General features: G+C 39.6%; 1 protein-coding gene across 5 annotated transcripts in view; it reads left to right on the top strand.

Annotated features, from left to right (window-relative positions):
- tspan9a (tetraspanin 9a) overlaps window positions 1-20,858 on the top strand; it is a 245,634-nt gene extending 224,776 nt beyond the window's left edge. For all 5 annotated transcript variants that reach the window (XM_036584981.1, XM_036584983.1, XM_036584982.1 and 2 more), the window contains 4 exons: window positions 8,203-8,304; window positions 9,207-9,338; window positions 12,611-12,694; window positions 14,837-20,858. In XM_036584981.1, the coding sequence (XP_036440874.1) occupies window positions 8,203-8,304; window positions 9,207-9,338; window positions 12,611-12,694; window positions 14,837-14,908 (390 nt within the window). In that variant the 3' untranslated portion in view covers window positions 14,909-20,858. The remainder of the gene's footprint in view (window positions 1-8,202; window positions 8,305-9,206; window positions 9,339-12,610; window positions 12,695-14,836) is intronic.

Below are 20,858 nucleotides of genomic sequence, written 5' to 3'. Positions count from 1 at the left end.
CCTGATCTTGTCCAGTTGGCTCTGAGTGATTGGTGTTAAGCTTATTCTTAGTGCACATCTCTATTTGCTCTACTAGTCTAGCGTCATGTGGTCCCTTTCCCATGCCCTAAGGGCAGTGCCCATACTCAGGCCTGAGAATGCTGGTATGTACCAGACTGTACTATGTGACCTCTTGACATTACTTGAGTCCTCCAAGATTGGTATCCATTAGCAGTATGCGTGGCTTTCTAGTCCCTTTTTGATAAAGTTAGAAGTCTCACTCAACAAATACTCTAAATGTGCTCTGCCGAAGTGAATTAACGTCACACTGGCTTTTCTGACGCCGATCTATTTATTGAGTACTTCAGTAAGATAAAATTACCAATTGGGTCTAAATGAAGACACACTCCCTGTTCTAGAGTGAAAACATTTAGTTTTCATCTAGTTAACAATTACACCTGTTAATTAACCCTAATTATTGCTTAATAAAGTAAAATGGTGGAGCAGCCAGTTAATTACCAGCGACTGGTTTGAGCCTTATTGATTTGTCTCAATAAGAGCGTTACAGTGGTATTATAATCTCGTCCTATAGGAAGGTGCTACCGAATTTTCAAATTGGTCGGGCTGTATTAAAGACTGTCTTGGAGGTTATTGTTACCCACACCGCCAGCCTGGCTCTCTTGGTGGAACCTAAAGTAATTCACTTACCCACAATCCATTTAGAGATGAGGATCTGCGTGTCTCTGAGGCATGCTCTGTCAGCGGGAAATACTGTACGCCCCACAGCCTTATCTTAGCTTATAAGTCACTCTCTGCTTTAGACCACAGTCAGGCTGTGCACCGCTGCGTTTCAACAAACAACACTTGTTTTTCAAGCTTGAGCTTGTACACTTGATAAAAGCCTATGTTTCAGGTGCATATTTTCTCCCCTTGTGACTTCATGTGTATATCTTTCTAAATGTCTCTCGCGCTGTGTGTGTGTTGCTGCGGGCGTACGCCGTTCAGCACTGCACTTAGATGTAGCGCGTGACTATCAATTGAGAATGCCTCGGTGCAGATTAGGCCATGTTCATATCTTTCTCTCCACATAATGAAAGATAAAATGATTACCATGTATCTGTCTCTTTATTAGCCTTTAAATGCCACTCAGCTATCTGCCAGCAAAGCGCAGAGTGGGGCTAATCGCTTGTGTCATTCACTGAGATGTGGTAGCACTGTGGCCTATGTAACCCAGCATGATCAGACAGATATGAGGACCAGCAAAGGTCAGAGGAGAGTAGAGAGGAGATGAGCTGGAGAGATTTGTATCCATCAGGCAGAGCTGTGGACCCTTTCATTTCTCGCCTGTCCTCTTAGAGCTTCAGTTCTGCTCTCTCTAAGTCTGCCATCAGAGGAATCTTTAATTCAGGCGCTCATTTGATCTCCAAATCAGAAGGCATTTATTATCAGGGCTGACGAAAAGCTAAACTGGCAGCTTATAAAAGGCCATCAATAGAAACTATAGATGCCACCTTCCACACTTCCAACCCAGGCAGTGATTACTTAATTATGACCACTTTGGTTTGCAGTCAGAACACGTCAGGACTGGGATAAGACGAGCTAGAGGCAACAGCGTGGCTGACAATCAGAATCCCTTCTTATTTGCCTCTGTCACAGCTGTTCTGTTCTTGCCCTCAGGTGTTTTGGAGAGATGCAGGTAGAGTCAGTCCCTTTCCTCACTGAACACACACACTGTAGATTACAGTGTAGTCCACTACACATACACATGCGGCCACACGATGGCCCTGTGGTGACCTGCCATCTGACGGCAGCAGATGGTGTAGGCCAGGCACCAGATTAGAGCATCCGTCTTTACGCCTATGACCTCATTCCATCGTGCGTGGCGCAGGACCTTGGCCAAATGAAGCCATATTAGCTGATTTGAGGAAAGCACGCTAGCACGGTGCTTTCTGCAGGGGGCTCAGAGACAGATGAGGGGTATTACCAGAGTAGCGCTCTTACGGCTGTTTGGCCAGAGTGGCAGCGGAGTAATGCTTGGGTGACCAGCGCTGTTTAGACACTAATGGAATGCCATTAATTCTGTGAGAGCAGCGGAATTTCTGAAAATGTGGCTAGCAAGCATATACACAGTGTTATGTACACTAATGATAGATACCTCAGTAGGGGACCCCACACCTCATGTGCTGAATAAAACCAGAGCCCTAATGTCAAATAAAATACTTGATATAATGTATACACTATTATTCCAAAGCCATAGTAATAATTTATTTTATTCAAAAACAGTGTATACAGTGTAGCTTGAAAAACTGAAGTATTTTAAGATTTTATTTAGCATTTCAGATTATTTGGAAACAGTACAGTTTAAATGATAAATAATTTCATATAATTTCTAATTTATAATAGATCATTCTGCCTAGAGATTTATTTGAGGCATTCTGGAGGTTAATTTTAGTAGAACTCCATTTGCAGTGTTTTACAGCTTTCTGAATTATTATAGATTCATCTTCAGTTCTGTTCAACATTTTCAACACATCCAAGATCTCCATTTTTTTCACTGCTTTTTACAATAGTTGAAATCTCTGAAGTTGTAAAATACTTGTATCAGAATCATTTTACTTGCAATAAAAGTGGTTTTATATTGATTAAAAACATCTTAGCAGTGATTATAAACTTTTGAAATGTAGATTAAGCATGTATTAGAAATCATTGTGCTGTTCATGGGGTAATCTTTAATCATTACATTGCCTCACTGTAAAAAAAAAATAAAAAAAGTCAGGTCCATTTAAACGGCAGCTTCAGTTATCTTTCTAATAAAAGCTGTGAAATAAGTCACCATATAACTGTGTTGGCAACCATAACCTGCTGTTAACACGTACAAAATGCAGCAGCATGGATTCAAACAAAAACAAAAAAGAGAGCTCAGATCACCCTGTATAGAAAGAATTTCGCTAGCTGCCTATGTCTTTCAGAATGGATTTTGAAGTTCTGCAGATACTGGCCTTCAGCAAATACCTTCTGTAAAATACAGAAATGTGAAACTCTCAGTTATTATGCTTCTAAACTGTGGAACTCATTTCTACCTTTTATTAGACAGTCAAACTCAGTGCTCACTTTTCAGAAATGTTTGATATCTCTTAAATTTAGCTTTTAATTACATTTCTACATATTTTCAGATCTTTTTATGTGATCTGTGTCATTGCTTTATATGATTTTAATGTAATACTCATAACTTTTATCCATTATTATTTTATTACTGTTAAACTTTATCACCAGTCTGTAAAGGACTTTGTGCTGCCACTGTTACAAAATATAGTTGATATTATTATTATTATTATTATTATTATTATTATTATCAGAAATTAGTTTATTGCAAGTCCTATAGATAAAAATGCTATTAGCTTAACATCTGTAGGTTTGGCCACTTTGTGTGATGCACAGCCTCTCATTATTGTGTTTGTCATTCTGATCCATGCAGACTCTGCTGTGTGTGCAGCTCAGAGGGGATTCAGAAAGATTACTGCTCTTGCTCTCATGGGACTTTTGCGCTGTCGTCTGTGTGTTTGTTTTTGTCAGAAAATAAACACAGCTACTCAGCTTGAAAAGATCAGCAGAGGCATCCCGAGCCAATTAGATGATTTGCCTCATGCTGTCCAAATATCTGCAGAAAAGTCATTTGTCATTAGCATGGGGTATTTATTACAGTGCCTTAGTACAGAGTGGTCAGATGAGGCAGTGACAGGGGCTTTGAAGAACACAGTGTGCTGCGAATGTGTGGTCTCCAGTATGGACACACTCTGCAAATGGAAATTAGAGCCCAGCATCAGAGCTGGTAGACATGCCGGCTGAGTGTGCACTGATATGAATGCAAATAGGTGGAAAAGTGTAGGACAGGAGGGAGAAATCAGACCACAACTGTTTTCAGCTCCTTTCAATACCTGTAATTCTGCCAAGGCCTTAAATTTGTCCCCTGATTGCATGTATACTCCATCCAAGATTCCTGGCATGTTTCACCCTTGTTTGTGAATAGTGATTTTAAGCAATATGTAATTCAGCGTGAAACGTAGAAAGCAAATTTGTATTTGTTTGTGTCTGTTAAACTGCATATACGGGACATTTCATTTCTCTTTACACCTGTCAGTATATGCAGAATTGATGGGAAGACTTTACAATCTAAATTTCTCTTCCCTTCCTCACACTCTTCAAACACTGGACTTTTCACTGAGTCTGTAGAGAAATCTTCCGACACACACACACACACACACAACACACACTTAGACACAGTAAGACTTTATAGTGACACATTTTCAAAAGCTAACATCTCCAGGGCATTGAAATAAAAAGCATGAGAAGAAGTATAAGAACATCCGAATACTCAAGGTGAATGCTCACACATGCACACTCAATGACGCTCAATTTTTTCATCTGATTTGCTCCATCATAACATTAACCCCCACTTGACCATAGTTTTATTATTGTGTTATTAAAGGGAACAGATCTTATATTTTTTCTTGAATTGTATTGTTTTCCCTTGAAGTCCATTTATAACCAATGATTTAAGTTTTTTCTCTCCCTGTTTGTGTAATTGTGCCCTTAAAGTTCCTTTCATACATGCACTTTTACCTGGGAACGTAACAGTAATTTAACAGGAAGGGGTTAAATGTGAACAGAATCAAAATCTCCATAATGTTAACACTGCAGTTGAGACATTACCAGGAAAAATACAGTGATTACAGCTAGCAAAGCAAGCAGGTAAAGTTTCAGAGAAAAAGTTGGGACTATATTTTTCTACATGAAAGAGCCATTAGATATTCATGCTGCAAATGTCGCCTCCTATTGACCTGGATTTTTGTGGCATATATGAACATGTGTATCCCGGTAAAATACCATGTAAGTGCTGCATATTTGAATGATGTAAAGTCTGAACATAACTGTTAAAATATCCTGATAAAGTCCCAGGTTTTAAGTATAAAAGGGGATTAAGATATACACCCACAAACCACTTCATTAACTACATCTCCTACATATATGCACTCATTGTTCTCCACTTACCATGTAGGTGCACTTTGCACTGCATACTTTGTTAGCCCCCTTTCACCCTGTTCTTCAATGGTCAGGACCCCATAGGACCACCACAGAGTATGTATTATTTGGGTGGTGGATCACTGTCAGCACTGCAGTGACACTGACGTGTTGGTGGTGTGTTAGTGTGTGTCGTGCTGGTGTGAGTGGATCAGACACAGCAATGCTTCTGCAGTTTTTAAACACCTCCGTGTCACTGCTGGACTGAGAATTGTCCACCAGCCAAAAATGTCCAGCCAACAGCATCCTGTGGGCAGTGTCCTGTGACCACTGATGAAGGACTAGAGGTTGACCAACACAATCTCTGCAGCAACAGATGAGCTATCGCTCTGACTTTATATCTACACGGTGGATTAACAAGGTCGGTGTGCCTAATAGAGTGGATAGTAAGTGGATACAGTGAGTTCTGCTTTGATTGGCTGCCCTGTAGCTTGTTCAAAAAGCAGACTGGCCTGAAACACTCCTTATAACTTCCACATGAAAGGGTGGAGCTAAACTGCTCTAGGCTAAATAGATAGATATATGTTAATAAGTTGTTTTTTGTGGCATCACAAACGTAATGAATTCAAAATGCTTTTTGCTTTTGCACCTTAATGTGCCAAATATGGACCATATGGACCAGTGAATGAACTTGGGGAACTTTAAAAATGTGTACATACTTAATCAAACTTTTATCAAAAATACTATACTAATCTCTCTGTACTACTAACTACTATAAATTAGTGCATGTTTTTTTCTTGTAAAAACTGCTATCAGTTATTAACGACTATGAAACTAATATGTACATTATGTAATTGTAAGATTCAAGAGATGAAGTGGGGGCCTATTTACAAGTTTTCATGGGGTTAAGAAACTAATTAGACTCTAATGATATCCTACATTAGGTAGAGATGGCAGGTGTGATGAGTCTGCAGTTAGTCCTAATTAAAAGCAGATAGAAGCCTCTCGGCAGGTCCAGGGGTCAGGCTTTAAACACACCACACTGTCCAAACACCACTCAGCACCTTCACACATCTGCAAAACTGTAAGTGTCAAACCCAACCAAGACAAATGCATGACATAACAAACACACGACAATTAGAAGCAGGTGTATCCTGCAGGGCCCGCATGCTCCAGTTATCTGGGCTTAATTTGGACTGTGAGTTTGACTTCAGTCTCAACAGGACACAATTCATTTAAACATTAGTGATCAATCCATTTATTCAGCGCTGCTCTAAGCTATAAAACACATCTCACTGAACAAGTGCTGTATTGTCCTCCCTAAAGGGAAGCTACAGGAACAGCCGACTAGTCTTCTGCTATTGTAATAGACATGAATGGTTATATATAGGCCAGCATTTCAGAGCGACAGGCTTTTCCCTCTCATTCACAATAGTAACAATGTATTCCAGTCTGAATGTGTGTGAAATGGACTAATTAAATTTGTGCATAATAATGAAAATTCTAATTATACATTTTATTAACGGGGCACTTCAGACACAAAATGCATTTCGGTCCACATGTTTTAGACGTTAATAATGCATATCTAGCTCTCCAGTGTGGTTCATTTCACTCAAAGAAGCTCTGTTGATCTCAGCATGGTTTTTTGTTGTTAGGTTTTTTTTGGGAGGGGTTTTGGGAAGGGGGGTGGTTGGGGAGGACATGATGCTGTAAGTATAATCTTCATGGGTCCTGGGCTAAATGTAAGTGGGTCGTATTGGAGCAGTGTGTGCTGGGGTAATTGGGACGCCTCTCTCAAGTCGAGAAGCAGAAGTCATTACCATGCATTTTAGGCTGGTAACACATTTCAGCGAGGCAGGGAGAGGGGTTACAGCAACCTGTGATAAATATCACAGAGAAATGTGTCCATGTGCGTGCGTCTGCATCTGTGTCTGTTCGTATGCATGCGCGTGTTGTTGTGTTCTGATACTGTCTCTGTATAATGAGCCTAAGGAATGTCTGAGTGCTGAGGTTTTGAGGTGCTTCTGTGCTAGAGATTGATGATGCATCTCCTCCTCTCATTTTTCTCTCTCCTGTGCGCTAAAGCAGATTTGATGGAGCCTGCAGGGTTCAGGGGAGCCCATACACAGCACACAAACACCAAAATATCGGCCGTCCTAATGAGCATAGTTCCTCCTCTCAGACAGACAGATGTCTTTTATCATTAGTCTTCACTATCATTGTTAGCTCCATCATTGTCTGAAGTACTTTTAAATGGTCCATATCATACATTTTTCTGCTTTTTATATTTCCCTCTGAGATCTACTTATAACCTTTGGATGGTTTTATGAACGAAGAGCGTTCATGTTTATGAACATAAAAAGCAAAGTCTGTTTTCTGTGATATGAGCTCCTTTAATGAAGGCCTCATTATGTACTATGAGCACTATAACTGCTTTTAATTCAAATACTACACTTTGACTTCTTTTAATTAAGATTTCGGATTGTTTTTTCATACCAAAACTAAGCATTTTTAATGCCTGTGATTAATGGAGATGTTAAAGATGTAAGAACAGATTAAAGCTGATGGCATATCTAATTCACTGCTTAGTCCAGGAGTCTATCTCGAAAAGAATCTTCTAAAGACATTAATTTTAAGCTATGCCACTTCCCCTGAAATAACTCTAGCAAGGCCAACATTTTTACACTGCCATTTCCTACTGTAATCACCCCCCATCTTTAAGCTAAGTGCCTTCCATCCTCCATGGTAGTTTTATAGCTGTGAGGCAGCAACCATCAAGCAGCTAATGTACGCCTGCACATCTCATTAGGACTTCTGATGAAATATTTATCTCCCCCGATCATGTCATGTCACAGTGAAGTGGAAAACGATACCAATGCCAGAGGAAAAACATATGAAGATAATCATACATTCCCTGTCTATATCCTCCCCAGCACTTGTGCCCTACTTTAGAGCTACGTGCTTGCTGAGCCAATCCATCACTTGCTTGGCTAATGACATTCATTTGATATAGCGGTCAAGAGGGGATCCAGCTTACCGAGATGCATTAGAGTGAGGATGCCAAAGTATTTCACCGCAAGGGTTTATATATCTTTCTAAAAGTTCATATGTCAAATCTGTCTGTCAGAGATCTTTTCTCTTTAGTGCTAATTGTTGATACATGGGTGGTTGGTTTAATTCAGGCCTTACTGCTGCTTTTCTCAGGTCAGTGAAAATGCCAAGAAGGACCTGAAAGATGGCCTTGCCCTCTACTACTCGGACAACAACATTGGCCTGAGGAACGCTTGGAACATCATCCAAGCTGAGGTGCGTATACACTTCAGTAATGCATCATCTCTCCAACCAAATCATATTGACGTACACTATATATTTGTGGCTGATATATTATTTGCTGTATTATTTAATTATTATTGTCAGCCCAATATCAGTCACAGCTGATAATTGCAACCACTAAGTTAGCTCACATGCACACTGACGCATGTGTAGACACCAGTGTTGGCCATTTATTCTCTTTACTGGATCACATGGATAGCATAGTGGATAACAAACACCCCCTTCTGTTCAAAAGTCCCTGTCAAGGCTGAAACTCCACTGCCATACCAATAAGAGTCCTTTGTCAAGACTTCTAGAGTTACATCCACTTACCATGGCCCTGGATAAGCATGTTAAAATATTTAAATGAAACAATGTAAGTATTTGCAATAATTGTCATGTCTGATTTTGCTATTTCATGGCTACATGAAATTAATGAGTAATCTTTTTTAATCTGTCACACATTTCATATATTATAGTATTTTATCAGTATCAGTCACAGCAAGTTGATAATCAGATATCGTTATCAGTCCACAAATTCTATATCGGTGCATCCTTAAATCACATGCTACTTTTATACTTTATACATTTTTTCTTTTGACTTTGATATACAAGCCTGAAGTAGATTTTGAGGCCAAAGCACTTGCAAGTGAGAAATTGTATGCTTGAATTACAAAAGCCATTACTTTAGATTTTTTTATAGAAAATGAATGACCCTGGCTAGCCATCAAAATGTACTTCAGAAGTCTCACAGTGAGTCTATAGAAGTAGTGTTGGACTGCAGGCTTCCTGTGGTCTTCTTACTTCCTTTCTTCTCTCTCTCCCTCTCTCTCTCTCTCTCTCTTCTGCTGTTTTATGTTGACTTCTCCTGTGTCTCCTCTCTCTGCATGGTGTAGTGGAAGTGCTGTGGTGTGACAGGTTACACAGACTGGCATGAGGCTCTAAAGGAGAAGGTGGTACCGGACCGCTGCTGTCAGGAGCATTATCAGGACTGCGGCCGTAATGTCACCAATGAGTTCTGGAAGCGGGTGAGTGGACGCAACTGCAGGGCAGTAGTGCTAATGTCGGCACAAAACATGGGTTATTTGTTGTGCTGCACAGAACAGCTTTATATTTTGGGGAAAAACATTCTTAATTGGTTTCAGTAGGATGATCACGCTGGAAACTAGATGGTCTATTAAATCAGAGATTGTATCAGTACATGGTTTTCTTACTTTTTCATGAACAGCAGGAACAAATAAGTTGGAAAATCTGTCTGTTCATTAATGGTATCAGGAGGCGTCAGAAGAACACATTTACATTTAGAGCATTTGGTAGATGCTGTTATCCAGAGCAATATACAGATGTGTTTATTTGGAAAACGTGTCTTTGCTAGTGCAAAAAAGTCTGAGGACATCTAAGCTTAGTCACTTCCAGATGCAGGAGGTACTCTTTGTACAGCAAAGGTTTGGGTACGCCTGGTCAAATGACTTTTTTTTTTTACTTTCTAAGTGAAAATAAGTTAATAATAATAACACATCCTCTATCGAGAACACACATCTGCACATTTTAATGCACGGTTAGTGTTTGATGAATTGAATATATTGGGGAAAAATATAACATGTTAACAGTGCAGTAGTTGATTTTTATATGTTAAATGAAGCAGATACATTGTGCAATAAAAACAGAAGAAAAACGCCATATTTAAGTGTAGAAAATCACATAGAAAATCAACAAAACATGTCATATGGCCAGGGTTCAAACTTATGCCTATGAGACAAATACTTCAACTCAAACAAGGCGGGCCTTGTGATGGATACCCATCATATGAGACAGAAGACAGATTACGTTCAAAGTGCAATGGATGTCTAAAGCTCTGTGAAGAAATCTGGAGTGAATGCTATGTACATAAAGGATGAAGGAGCCTTACTCTACTCAATGCATGAATGATGTCCCAAAGTTTGTTTGCATTTAGCAGAAAGAGAAGGATTTAGAGTGGAGTTCTGATGATGGTTTGTGATCCACTGTTGAAGCAGGTTGCTCCCAGAATCCTAATCAGGTACTATGTTTAAGATTGCAGAGATTCTGTACTGTGAGATTACAGTTCAGCTGATGTTTTCCCAGCTTTTCTCCAGAGGATCAACGGTAGCTTTTTGATTTTTCATCCTGTTTGAAAAAGCAGACATAGGAATGGAATGGGTTAAGATAGGATGAAGGCACCAGCAGACCAGTGGAGAAATGTGGTGCTGAATTTAAATTTTTGTCTCATTTAGATGAAACATTAGTGTTGGTTTAATGACTAGTTCCAAAGCCTGCAGTGTGTGTATGTGCCATATGTGATTTATTCATTCCTCAACACTTACACCTTAGCAAGTGTTATGGTCATAGAAAGGGCAAGAAGTAAGAATAAATTCAGTTTATTTCACTTTTTCCTGGCCTTGAGCATTTCTTATTAATGAATGAAATGAGTGACAAGCAGAGATTTGGAAAACTCCCCTTTCAAGTTGGAGAGGCTCTGAACGCTAACTGCTTTTTAATGCCTTCCTCTATAGACAGAAACAGCAATGTTTGTGTGTGTGTGCTTGGAGATATTTCAGGATACCATACACTGTCTCTGCTGGGACTTGACTGCTCTGACAATGAACTGTGCACACTGTATCTAGTGTGAGTGAACCATCTGAGTGAAAGCTGTATTTTCCTTGGCTATTGTTTGTCTCTGTCCATCACGAGTCAGTATTTCATATCTCACACTCATTTCGTATTCATGTTGTATCTCAGCTGCGGTGGTCTGTCGCCAGTTACTCACAGTCAGATCAGATGGAAAGGAGTCTATAGAGCTCATTCAGCAGCCTCTTCATACTCTGAGCTCTCAGGCTGGGACTTAAATTATTCAACTCTCATATACACATGTGCTATAGGAGCTCATACAGAGCCAAAGCGGAAATGTGTATTTACCACACGTGTGTGCAAAAGTTTGGACACCTCCAGTACAATTGCACGTTTAGTTGATTTTCTAAGTGAATAATAAGGTTACGAATTTACATGGAAAATATGTTAAATTCAGTTTAATGTGTTCTCTGCAGAGGATGTGTTAACTTATTTTCACTTAGAAATACACAACATGTAATTTGGCCAGGGTGCCAAAACTTTTGCATACAATCGTACATGTTTTCATTGATGATAATATAAGGAGTGTCATGGTATGTTTGGTCAGTTTTCTTTGAGTTAAAGACTTTAAATAATCACTAGTTGAGTTACAAAGCTATGACAAGGTTGTCTAATCAAGTTCACATTTTCTGTTATTCTAGCATCATTTCCTTTTTGTTGGAGCTGCTCGGTCTGCTCATTTTCAGCTTTGTGTGTGTGCTTTTCTATACGGAGTATGTTTTAAGACTCTTATCCATAGAACACCCACAAACTTGTGCTTTTGTAGTAACTGCTGAAAGGTTGGACAAGCTATACAGAATGTTATTAGCAAAAATCGCATTCAGTCTAATACGAAACTGTACCACACTTTGCTTAGTCAGCACACAATGTTGAGTTTTCAATTTAAAATGCTACATTACCAAGCTGACCTATGTTGTTGTAGCTAATCAAAACAATGCAGTTGAAAGCAACAAATAGGAATAATGTAAGAATATGTGATGAAAAAAACAAAGTATATAAAGTAAATAAAGTATATCTGTTTTATTATAACAATGTAACTTGTCGTATATATAAAATAAAGAGCCGATCATTTGACATTAAACCCCTGAAATGACCAGGCGGGTCCAAACCTTTAATACACAGTTCCATAAGGTAAGAGTTACTCAGCCATGTATTTACTGAATAATAAGCCTTGGAAGTATACTTCAAACATTGCCGGAATTAAACTAAATGCTCTTTTAGGTGAACTTTGGAAGCCAACTCGCATCGCATTTAATTTATTTATTCATTTAATCTTTTTTGTCAGGCTTATTTTAGGATCAGTCCCTGTTGAAAATCATCCAGTGAAACTATGTATCAACATCTGACTTATTCAAGTTTTTCTACATAACAAATATTTTCTTATTATTTCATTTTAAATATGCTGTAGGAATTGATAAAGCCAGGATTTTAAGGGGTTAATAATGCACTGTAATTTTTGATAATTTGGCCAAAACTCAGTTGTGCGATACAGTTTCTCATTATGTTTAATGGGATTTTTTTTGCCAGTGTTCTGTAAAGCTTCTCCAACCTGGCAACAGCTGCTATGAAAGAATGCATTTGCAGACGGAGCATGGACAGGGCAATTATGTGTTTATTCCAAAAGTAAATATTATGTTTGTTAATTTTTCTGCAGGGTTGCTTTGAGAAGGTGGAGGAGTGGCTGGACGATAACAAGCACCTGCTCGGCACTATTGGCATGTGCATCTTGGTTGTCCAGGTAATATTTGTGTGTGTGTGCGTGTGTGTTGGCCTCCGTTCCTGCATGTGCGGGTTGGAGGTAATGAGCTTTGCTTGGTGCCCGCTGTCTAACCCTGCTGTGCTGAAATATTGACGTCTGTTTGAGCAGCAGTAAGCACAGTCAGCTGAAAACAGACCGTGTGCCTGTGTGTGTCTCCAGAGTGTGGATAGTCTTGGACAGGTTTTCATATCCATGCTATGGGGGCATCAGCTGGTGCACATGTGTATGTGTCTCTGTGTGTGTGTGTCGTTTGGAAGCTCTCATTAAAAGCTAATAGTGTAGGAGGTGATGGGAGTCACAGGAGGTGCTGAGCCTTAGTTGCGTCTCTGTGCGCTGCTGTTAGGCATACATCTGCCTAAATCCTTCACTTCAGAGAGCATTACATGCCAGAGACTCTGTAACAACATCTTAGCAGGCACTACAAACTGGCACTCTAGGAAACTCAACTTTTTGACATCTCGGTAGTACTTTACTAGACAGCATTTCACTGCTCTGGGTTGAGTAGAATGAGTGAACTCCTGTTCCCCAAAAATATTCAGTGTACATAGTCTTCAAAAAAATCTCTGTTACAGAGGAATATTAGAGTGGCCTCAATTGAGAATGAGCATATTTCACTGTTTCTCTATTTTTATGGAAGCAAAGGCCAGTCAGAGCTCCTGGAGTTATATAGCACCGTGCAAAAGTCAGAGACCTTCATTGTATAATTTTCAGTCAAAACTTCAGAAAAAAAATGTAAATTATTTTTTAGCATCAGAAAAAAGCAGAAAACACATTTAACAAAAAATAGCATTCTTTTCAGAAGGCTTGATATTTTTTCATAAGTCCAAAGTTCAGTCTAAGACGTTGGTTGCATTTTCTGCCTCTCATAGTCCAGGCATTCTCAAACACATTCAGTGATGTTGAGGTCTGGGCTCTGTGGTTTCTAGTCCATTATTCTCCGAACACCAGCAGCTTCTTTTTTTGTTTTGTTATTGTTTTGTCCATTTCCTTTTCTAAGAATTAGCTTCTTGGCAGCTACACATCCTTTCAGAGCTATAGCACTGAGTTTTCTTCTCACAGTGGAAGGATGGACAGAAACACTTGTGTTTTATTTTCAGATCTGAAGCAAGAGTGGAGCTTGATTTTCTCCTCTCTCAAAGATGAAAACTATAAGTACTGTTTATCTGATGGTGATCTCACAGTTGATAGGAGTTCCATTTTCTCTTTATCTTTCAGTAGTTTTAAAATCTACTTTTGGAATCTCCTGTTTTTTCACTTGACTTCCCCTTCGTCATACAAGTGGATTCTCTAATCACTTCAGAAAAATGAGTAACTTAAAGGCTGTTTTGACTGTAAATTTAAAAAAAAAAAATGAAGAAAGTGGTCACTGACTTCTGCACAGCACTGTGGACGGCAGGACTGGTCATATCTGTGGCACTGAATGTCAGTGTTGGAATTTTGATCAAATGCATACAAAATAATCCCCAAGACACACAAAGCCTACATCCTATTCATGCAATGAAAACTCAGACCCTGCTCTGCCCCCTTTAAGATAATGGCTACTGGAGGCAGACTGCAGACTCTGTTTGATGTGGGTATCCAGGTCGGCCTGAAATGGAAACTTCAAAGAGAACGCATATTTACAGTGCATCTCAATTTACCTCATTGACATAATGTTTCTATGCACCACACATTACTTCATCTGGGGATGCGGAAATAGCTCGCCTTGCCCTCAAACCACCAACGTGAAGCAAGGCCAATTTCCTCTGGTCTGAGTGAGATAAGGAATGTTTTTAAACCTGTGTTTCAGTGCTGTGTTTATCTACCATTTTTATTAAACTTGTAGCAGAGCTAGTTTTCAAGCAGCATATTCTGCATATCACCACCCTCATGAGAAAACCTAAACCGTTTCCAAAACCCAAAATGGTACACTCTTAAAAGTAAAGATGTCAACAAGGGTTCTGTAGAGAGATACCATAGAAGAACTGCTTTTGGTTCCCTAAAAACATTTCAATTGTTGGTTCTTCAAAGAATTATTTTTAGGAATAAGTCTAAAGAACTTCCATAAAATGTGAAGATTCTATACCAGTTAAAGGTTTTATTCGTATTACTCATCCTGAATTTCTCTGTGTTGTTTCACAGCTCCTGGGCATGGCCTTCTCCATGACACTGTTCCATCAGATCCACAGAACAGGGAAGAAGTATGATGCCTAGCTGGGCTGAAGTACAGAGGGGCGTTCCACTGCATTATTATGGGACTGAATTTGGAGGCCCCTCTAAATCCCCTACATACCACCATTGGCCAAGTCCTAACCTTATTCCCTGTTCTTCCCCAACCACTCTGTACAGACATCAGCCATGCGTCCCTTCTCTTCTCTTCTTTCCCGACACCACTCATCTGCCAAAGAGAAAGAGGGACAGAGAGGAAGAGGAGTTCAGACTGTTTGGTTTGAAAACTCTGGGGTGGTTGTCTCCCTCTTCAGCTCCTTTAGAACCTTTATTTTCTACGCTTGGACTAACTAACGTTTGCAGGAAAGGAGAATATTTTGACAATAAAACTGCATTGCTTTACTAATGCATAATTCCCACCCTGCAAAGCAAGGACAAGACATAGAAGACTGATAGCCATGCCATCCTCTGGGTGGGGTGCATTTTAAGTGTTGTTCAAATGTTAAAATCCCCTCAACAATGAAAATGACAAAAGGTTCCATCTTAGCATGCTGCAGTTTTCTACTCGGTGGAAACCTTTGTCATTTAAGGCTGTTTGTTTGTTTGTTTGTTTGTTTTTGCCCCTAGTATTTTAATTTTCATCTTAACACACCTCTGAAGGTTGTCCTGAGTCAGGAGAAAGCTGAGTAGGTCTGTGGGTTGTAGTACAGGGTCAGACAGTTCTAACTTGCTCTAACTGAAATCTGTCTGTGCTCATATGTTCAGATTTGTGATGGGCGGTTTGAGAAGGGATGCCAACGGGTTGGAAATTTCAAGCAAGAAATGAGACTGATGTTAAGATAAAGAAGGATAGACAGCTGTGGATATTTCAAGCCATTTTTCAGTATGTTTGATCACCCTGCTTTGCATAGAACTCAAACAATATCAGTCAAATAAGTAACGTCATATTTCCCTGTCTAAATTCAGATAAACACAATATGCTCAGTAACAATACTTCCATATACAGTGTGTTTTAGAGCCAGTGATGAACAGTTTCAGAGTCCTGTTGTGGCAGTAATGGACAGAAAGCATGTGGAGCAAGCTGAGGTTTTGAAGAGAGGCTAAAGAGTAAATCAGGGAGTGTCCAGTTCTGATTATGGAGAGTACGGTTTGGTGATCTGGTGAGTTGTTTAGTTTAAGCTAGACTGAAGCTGGACACCCCTGGGGTACACCATGTGTGCCATGCTACCTCCCTAAGGGCAGTTTCACAAGGACATGGTATCTGTCAAAAAGGCTTTGACATGCATTGCTGATTTGTTGTATGTTTGTGGGCAGTAGGGGTTGCATAGACTGAATCCACTGGGCAGCGCTGTGGACAAGTCAGTTATTTAAAAAAACTGCAGTGAACAAGCTGGAGGAGAGAACAGTTTTGAGACCAGGTAGGTTTTGAGAATGCCAAACATGCCAAACATCCAGTCACAGACCGCTTAGCGTAATATGTACAACGAAAACAAACTTGGGGTACCAACGGAAAACGTACCTCGTTCACTTGCTACGTACACTTTCAAACACAATTTAAGAACAATGTTAAAAATTGAATGCCATGGGAATGTTTCCTAGTTGAGCGACTAGGCCTGTATCTCACTCTGAAAGGCTTATTGGTAAACAGATGCATCTGCTTGCTACCAGCATTTAGCTTGAAAGAACAGTAATTTCCCATTGGGTAGTGCATGGAAAACAGTTTAAAGTAAGGGGTGAGTTTCTGAGAGCTCTGGTGATTTTAGTGCACAAGACATAGAAGACTGTTAACAAGAGACAGTCTGAGTACTTCCAAAACTTGGTGAAGTACTACAAAACTCTTCTGCAGTGCAAATCTCACACCTTGATCTGCAGGATAAGATTTGCCACAATAACCAACCCCTGTTAGCAAGCTAACAGTAACAAACAAAATACTTCTCACAGACATCTGGAAGAACAGTCATGCCAACCCTTAGTGGGCAGAGGTTGGTGTTTCCTCCCATGTGACTGATTGATATATACAGGAAATCCATGGATGGTTGAAAGTGAAGAACTTGATGTTCTACTGTGAATGTTCTTCTTCACAGAAGGAATCCCTGTGAGCTGTCATAGATCTTTAAAATTGGATTGTACAGCTCTTAATGTGAGCTGATAGTGATTAGTTTCTCCTCAACATCAACAAGACTCTCTCTGTTTGGCTGACACATGGTTACATGTTCTGTGAGGAACACCGTGCTCAGCGCTACCCACTGAGCACAGTGGCACAGTGGGTAGCGCTGTCGTCTCAGCTCAAGAAGGGTCCTTTCTGTGTGGTGTGCATGTTCTCCCCTTGTCTGTGTGGGTTTCCTCCCACAGTCCAAAGACATGCAGTCAGTCCAACTGGACATGGTAAATGCCCCTAGAAGTGAGTGTGTGTGTGTCTGTCTGTCTGTCTGTCTGCCCTGCCCTACCTGTCTAGGTTGTTTCCTGCCTTTCACCCATTGACCGCTGGGATAGGCTCCAGCTCCCCCCCGCGACCCAGAAGGATAAGCGGCTTAGAAAATGTGTGTGTGTTCTGTGAGGCAATAGAGCAGTATGATTTTGAGCATTTATATTAGGAACTCAGTATATTAATGCATTGCTATCATTGAAATCTGTGGCAAGAGGTGCATTTTTGACTGATACCAAAATGTCCTTATGGGAGTCAACAGTAAACTCGTGAACAGAGACACTGAAGTTAAAGCAGTCTCCTCCACAAAAAGAGCTTCCAGACATTAAGCCAGAGCTTGGCTCCAGACGGCTCCAGCATCATTGATTGTCTGAGTGTTAGAGTCTGCATTCTTTGTTTCTGCGCATCTCAGCTGATCAGCCAGTGTTTCTGTTCACTTGATTCATCTTTTCATTATTTTTCTTGCATGAAGGCTCGAATGTGCCACAGAGGTTACGGCAGTTTGCATTTTCAACTGACATTCCTGTTAGGTGAGCTGATTTTGAATCTGTACCTCTAGTTCAGATCCTGGTGTCCTGGTGTCCCTTCTGTCATCTCTCCCTGCCTCCAGCTCAGAGGGGAGTGGAAGGATCCAGATCAAAGGCAATGCTTTTCCGAGATGATGGCAAACGAGGCCTTAGAGTGAAAGGCCTTTTACCAGCTCAAAGTTTTGTGGGGTTTAATTGCATGCTGTAGAACACGAATTACTTTGTCCTGGCTGCAATTGCTGTCAGACATCCTGGCGAGAGCGAGAGGGAGGGGTCATCATGCTGTCTCATATCAAACCTGGCACTCGGACAGCCGTGACCTTCTCCCCAGGTGTTAGGCTGGGGATTAGCGTGTGCTGTGCTGATGTTACACCACACGTCCAATCAGGTATTGACTGAGACAGTTTTTTTTTTGCTGTTTACTGTAGTTGGGGAAATTGGTTTTAAACAATCAGGGACCAGAGGTGGTCAGCAGTTCAGATTTTCATCCTAGATACACAGAGAATTGGAGAAGAGTTGTATTCTGCTTTGGATGAGCGTAAGAACGCTGTCACTGTGCATTGCTGCTATGAGAGACGTCGTTGAGGTTCTTAAGAGTGAGAAGACGTGAAGAGAAAGATTAACAGCTAAGAAACACTGCAGACTCTACCACAATAACCCTTTGCTTGCTAACACCTGGGGATGTCTGAATGCTGGGGAATGTTTGGAACTGGTGTGGAGCTGAAGGGCAACAAGCATACTATTATAGACAAGCAGTGACTGAACACAGTGGGTAAATAAATATGTTTTTTTTTTTCATTGTCTTCTTTTTTGTTATTCTTTTTTTTTGCATGGAAAAATTGTTCCATCAAGCAAAACTACTAAAGCAAAACAGTGGAAACTGGTGATACAGGTGATGCGGGGTTACTTTGTGGTTTTGCTGCATAATTACAGTACATTTTAATATCCTTTAAATAGAGGAACAGTGCTGTCCCCTGCTCTCATAATCTTGATTTGTGCAAGAATTGGGTAATTTCTTAAAAAAAACATCTGCTGTAACCCTCGGTTTTCCACCCAATTGTGTAATGCTTAACCCGCTGTCCCTTGCAGGGCCGTCGTCTTATAAACGCATATTAAGCTGCCGTTGTATTGTTGGCGTGAATGGATTTTGGAAGAAATCACAGAAATTACCAACAGCAAAACTGAAAAATAATATAAATCTGCTGACAGCATTGTTTACCATAGGAGGTTTTCATTTTCTGCATAATTGTATCTGTTTTTGTTTCACACTGCATTTATTCAATCTCAAATTAGGTGGTTCTTGCTTCATATCATCTCAAATACACCCAGCAGATGTGAAATAAGTGCATATTTTTCATAACCTCAAGTGTTGCTCTCAAGTATTAGAAAGGTTGTCTGTAATATCTAACTGCACAGGTGGGCGGACAACAAAATGCCTGTTACAAGGGTTACATAATCTAATTGTTGCATTCTTATTCTTTTTATTTTGTATATTGGTCGTCATTTTTGTCTGTTTTTATTCCACAGGCTGTTTTACTTATTTTATTGTTTTATTTCACTTCCTGTATTGGCTTTCTTTAAAGGTCAGCTCAGCAACATGTGACGAGAGTTAGCATAACAGAACTTTTCATTTTGAAAAGGCTCTGATCTGACTGCCTTATTATCAGATCAGCAGAATTTGTTGTTTGGTCTTCGCAGTGGAACAAATTTATGGTGGGCAGATTCATGCTACACATTCTAATCTTATTCACAATCTTAATCCAAATATTATTGAACTAAGGCAGTTCTTAATGTGTGATATGGTTTGTTCTTTGCTGAGCTGATCTATATATGTTAATGCATCGCCCCACGCTAAGCTCTATACATTTTCAGTTCACCCTGTCTGAACTGATCATTACCGGCCCAACGTAAACATGTCAGAATTCACATACCATGTAGAATGTTTGTGTTGTCTAAATGTATATTTTGGTAAGTCATTTTCTTAATTGCCATTGAAACAAGTTTTGTACCCATTTGTTGTTATCTAATATCTTTTGTTTGTTTATTAGCTTTTTTTTTGCATTTGTATTTTTCAATTCAAGAGTGTAACTCAGTTCTGTACATGTTGCTATTTGTTGGTACTGTATTCATATTTTGACACTGTTGCAGGGAAGCATTTTATCCATAGATCTGAGTAATCATGAAATAACTTATCCAAGTATTCCATTCTTTCTTTGAAACACTGTCCCGAAAGTAACTGATTTGGTATGGAAAGAAGGGATTTGGAAAGCAACTAATATCTACCACCTTTATCTGTATTTTTGTACTACAGTCCTAACCCCAGCACTAACCTGCATATACGAGCTGTGGAAACGTACTCTCTTGAGTGATGTGTTTGATGTAGTGTCATGGTGGGTGGCAGTTCTAATATCTTGTCAACCCAGCTTTGTCCTGTGGAGTTTTTTTGGCTACATGTAAAGCACTATAAATATCTATATTAGGTGGTGCACTAAATTTCATTCTTTAAATCCTACTATTTTTTAAATAAAGGAAAGTGTGTCACAAAACTCAATGATAATGTATAGTCATTGACTTTGTTCTTAATGACTGATTCTTCAAATATGATTTTTGTATGCACCATTGTAGACACTACATTGAACTTTATTTAAATTTTGCCATGATATCTTAGACATTTCTAAGCGTGTTGGAACAGATAGCAGCTGTAGTTGGTTCCAAACTGCTCTGGAAAAGCCTGCTGCTAATGAAGTACTGATCATGTGTCCATGAAAGGCCATATGTGTTTGAAATGAAACATTACGGCACGTTATGACATTGAGAAATAACAGTGTTTAAGAACTTTTTCTACGCATTACAAACAACAGCTTGGTGTGAGTGCCGCATTATTTTTCTACTGAGCTTTATTGATTGGTTAATCTAACTTCTGTGCCATTTCACTTTGGCTATTTTTCAAAACACCTTTTCTTCTATGCAAAAGCCCTGTTTAGGCTTTTTACTGATCATTTTGTATTAGTTCCATGTAATTAAATAAACTTATTAGAATTAA

The sequence above is a fragment of the Colossoma macropomum genome, unplaced genomic scaffold, assembly GCF_904425465.1.
Source record: "Colossoma macropomum unplaced genomic scaffold, Colossoma_macropomum, whole genome shotgun sequence".
NCBI classification, from domain to species: domain Eukaryota; kingdom Metazoa; phylum Chordata; class Actinopteri; order Characiformes; family Serrasalmidae; genus Colossoma; species Colossoma macropomum.
Note: the sequence above shows the minus strand (reverse complement) of the source record. Positions and strands in the feature narration are given on the sequence as shown.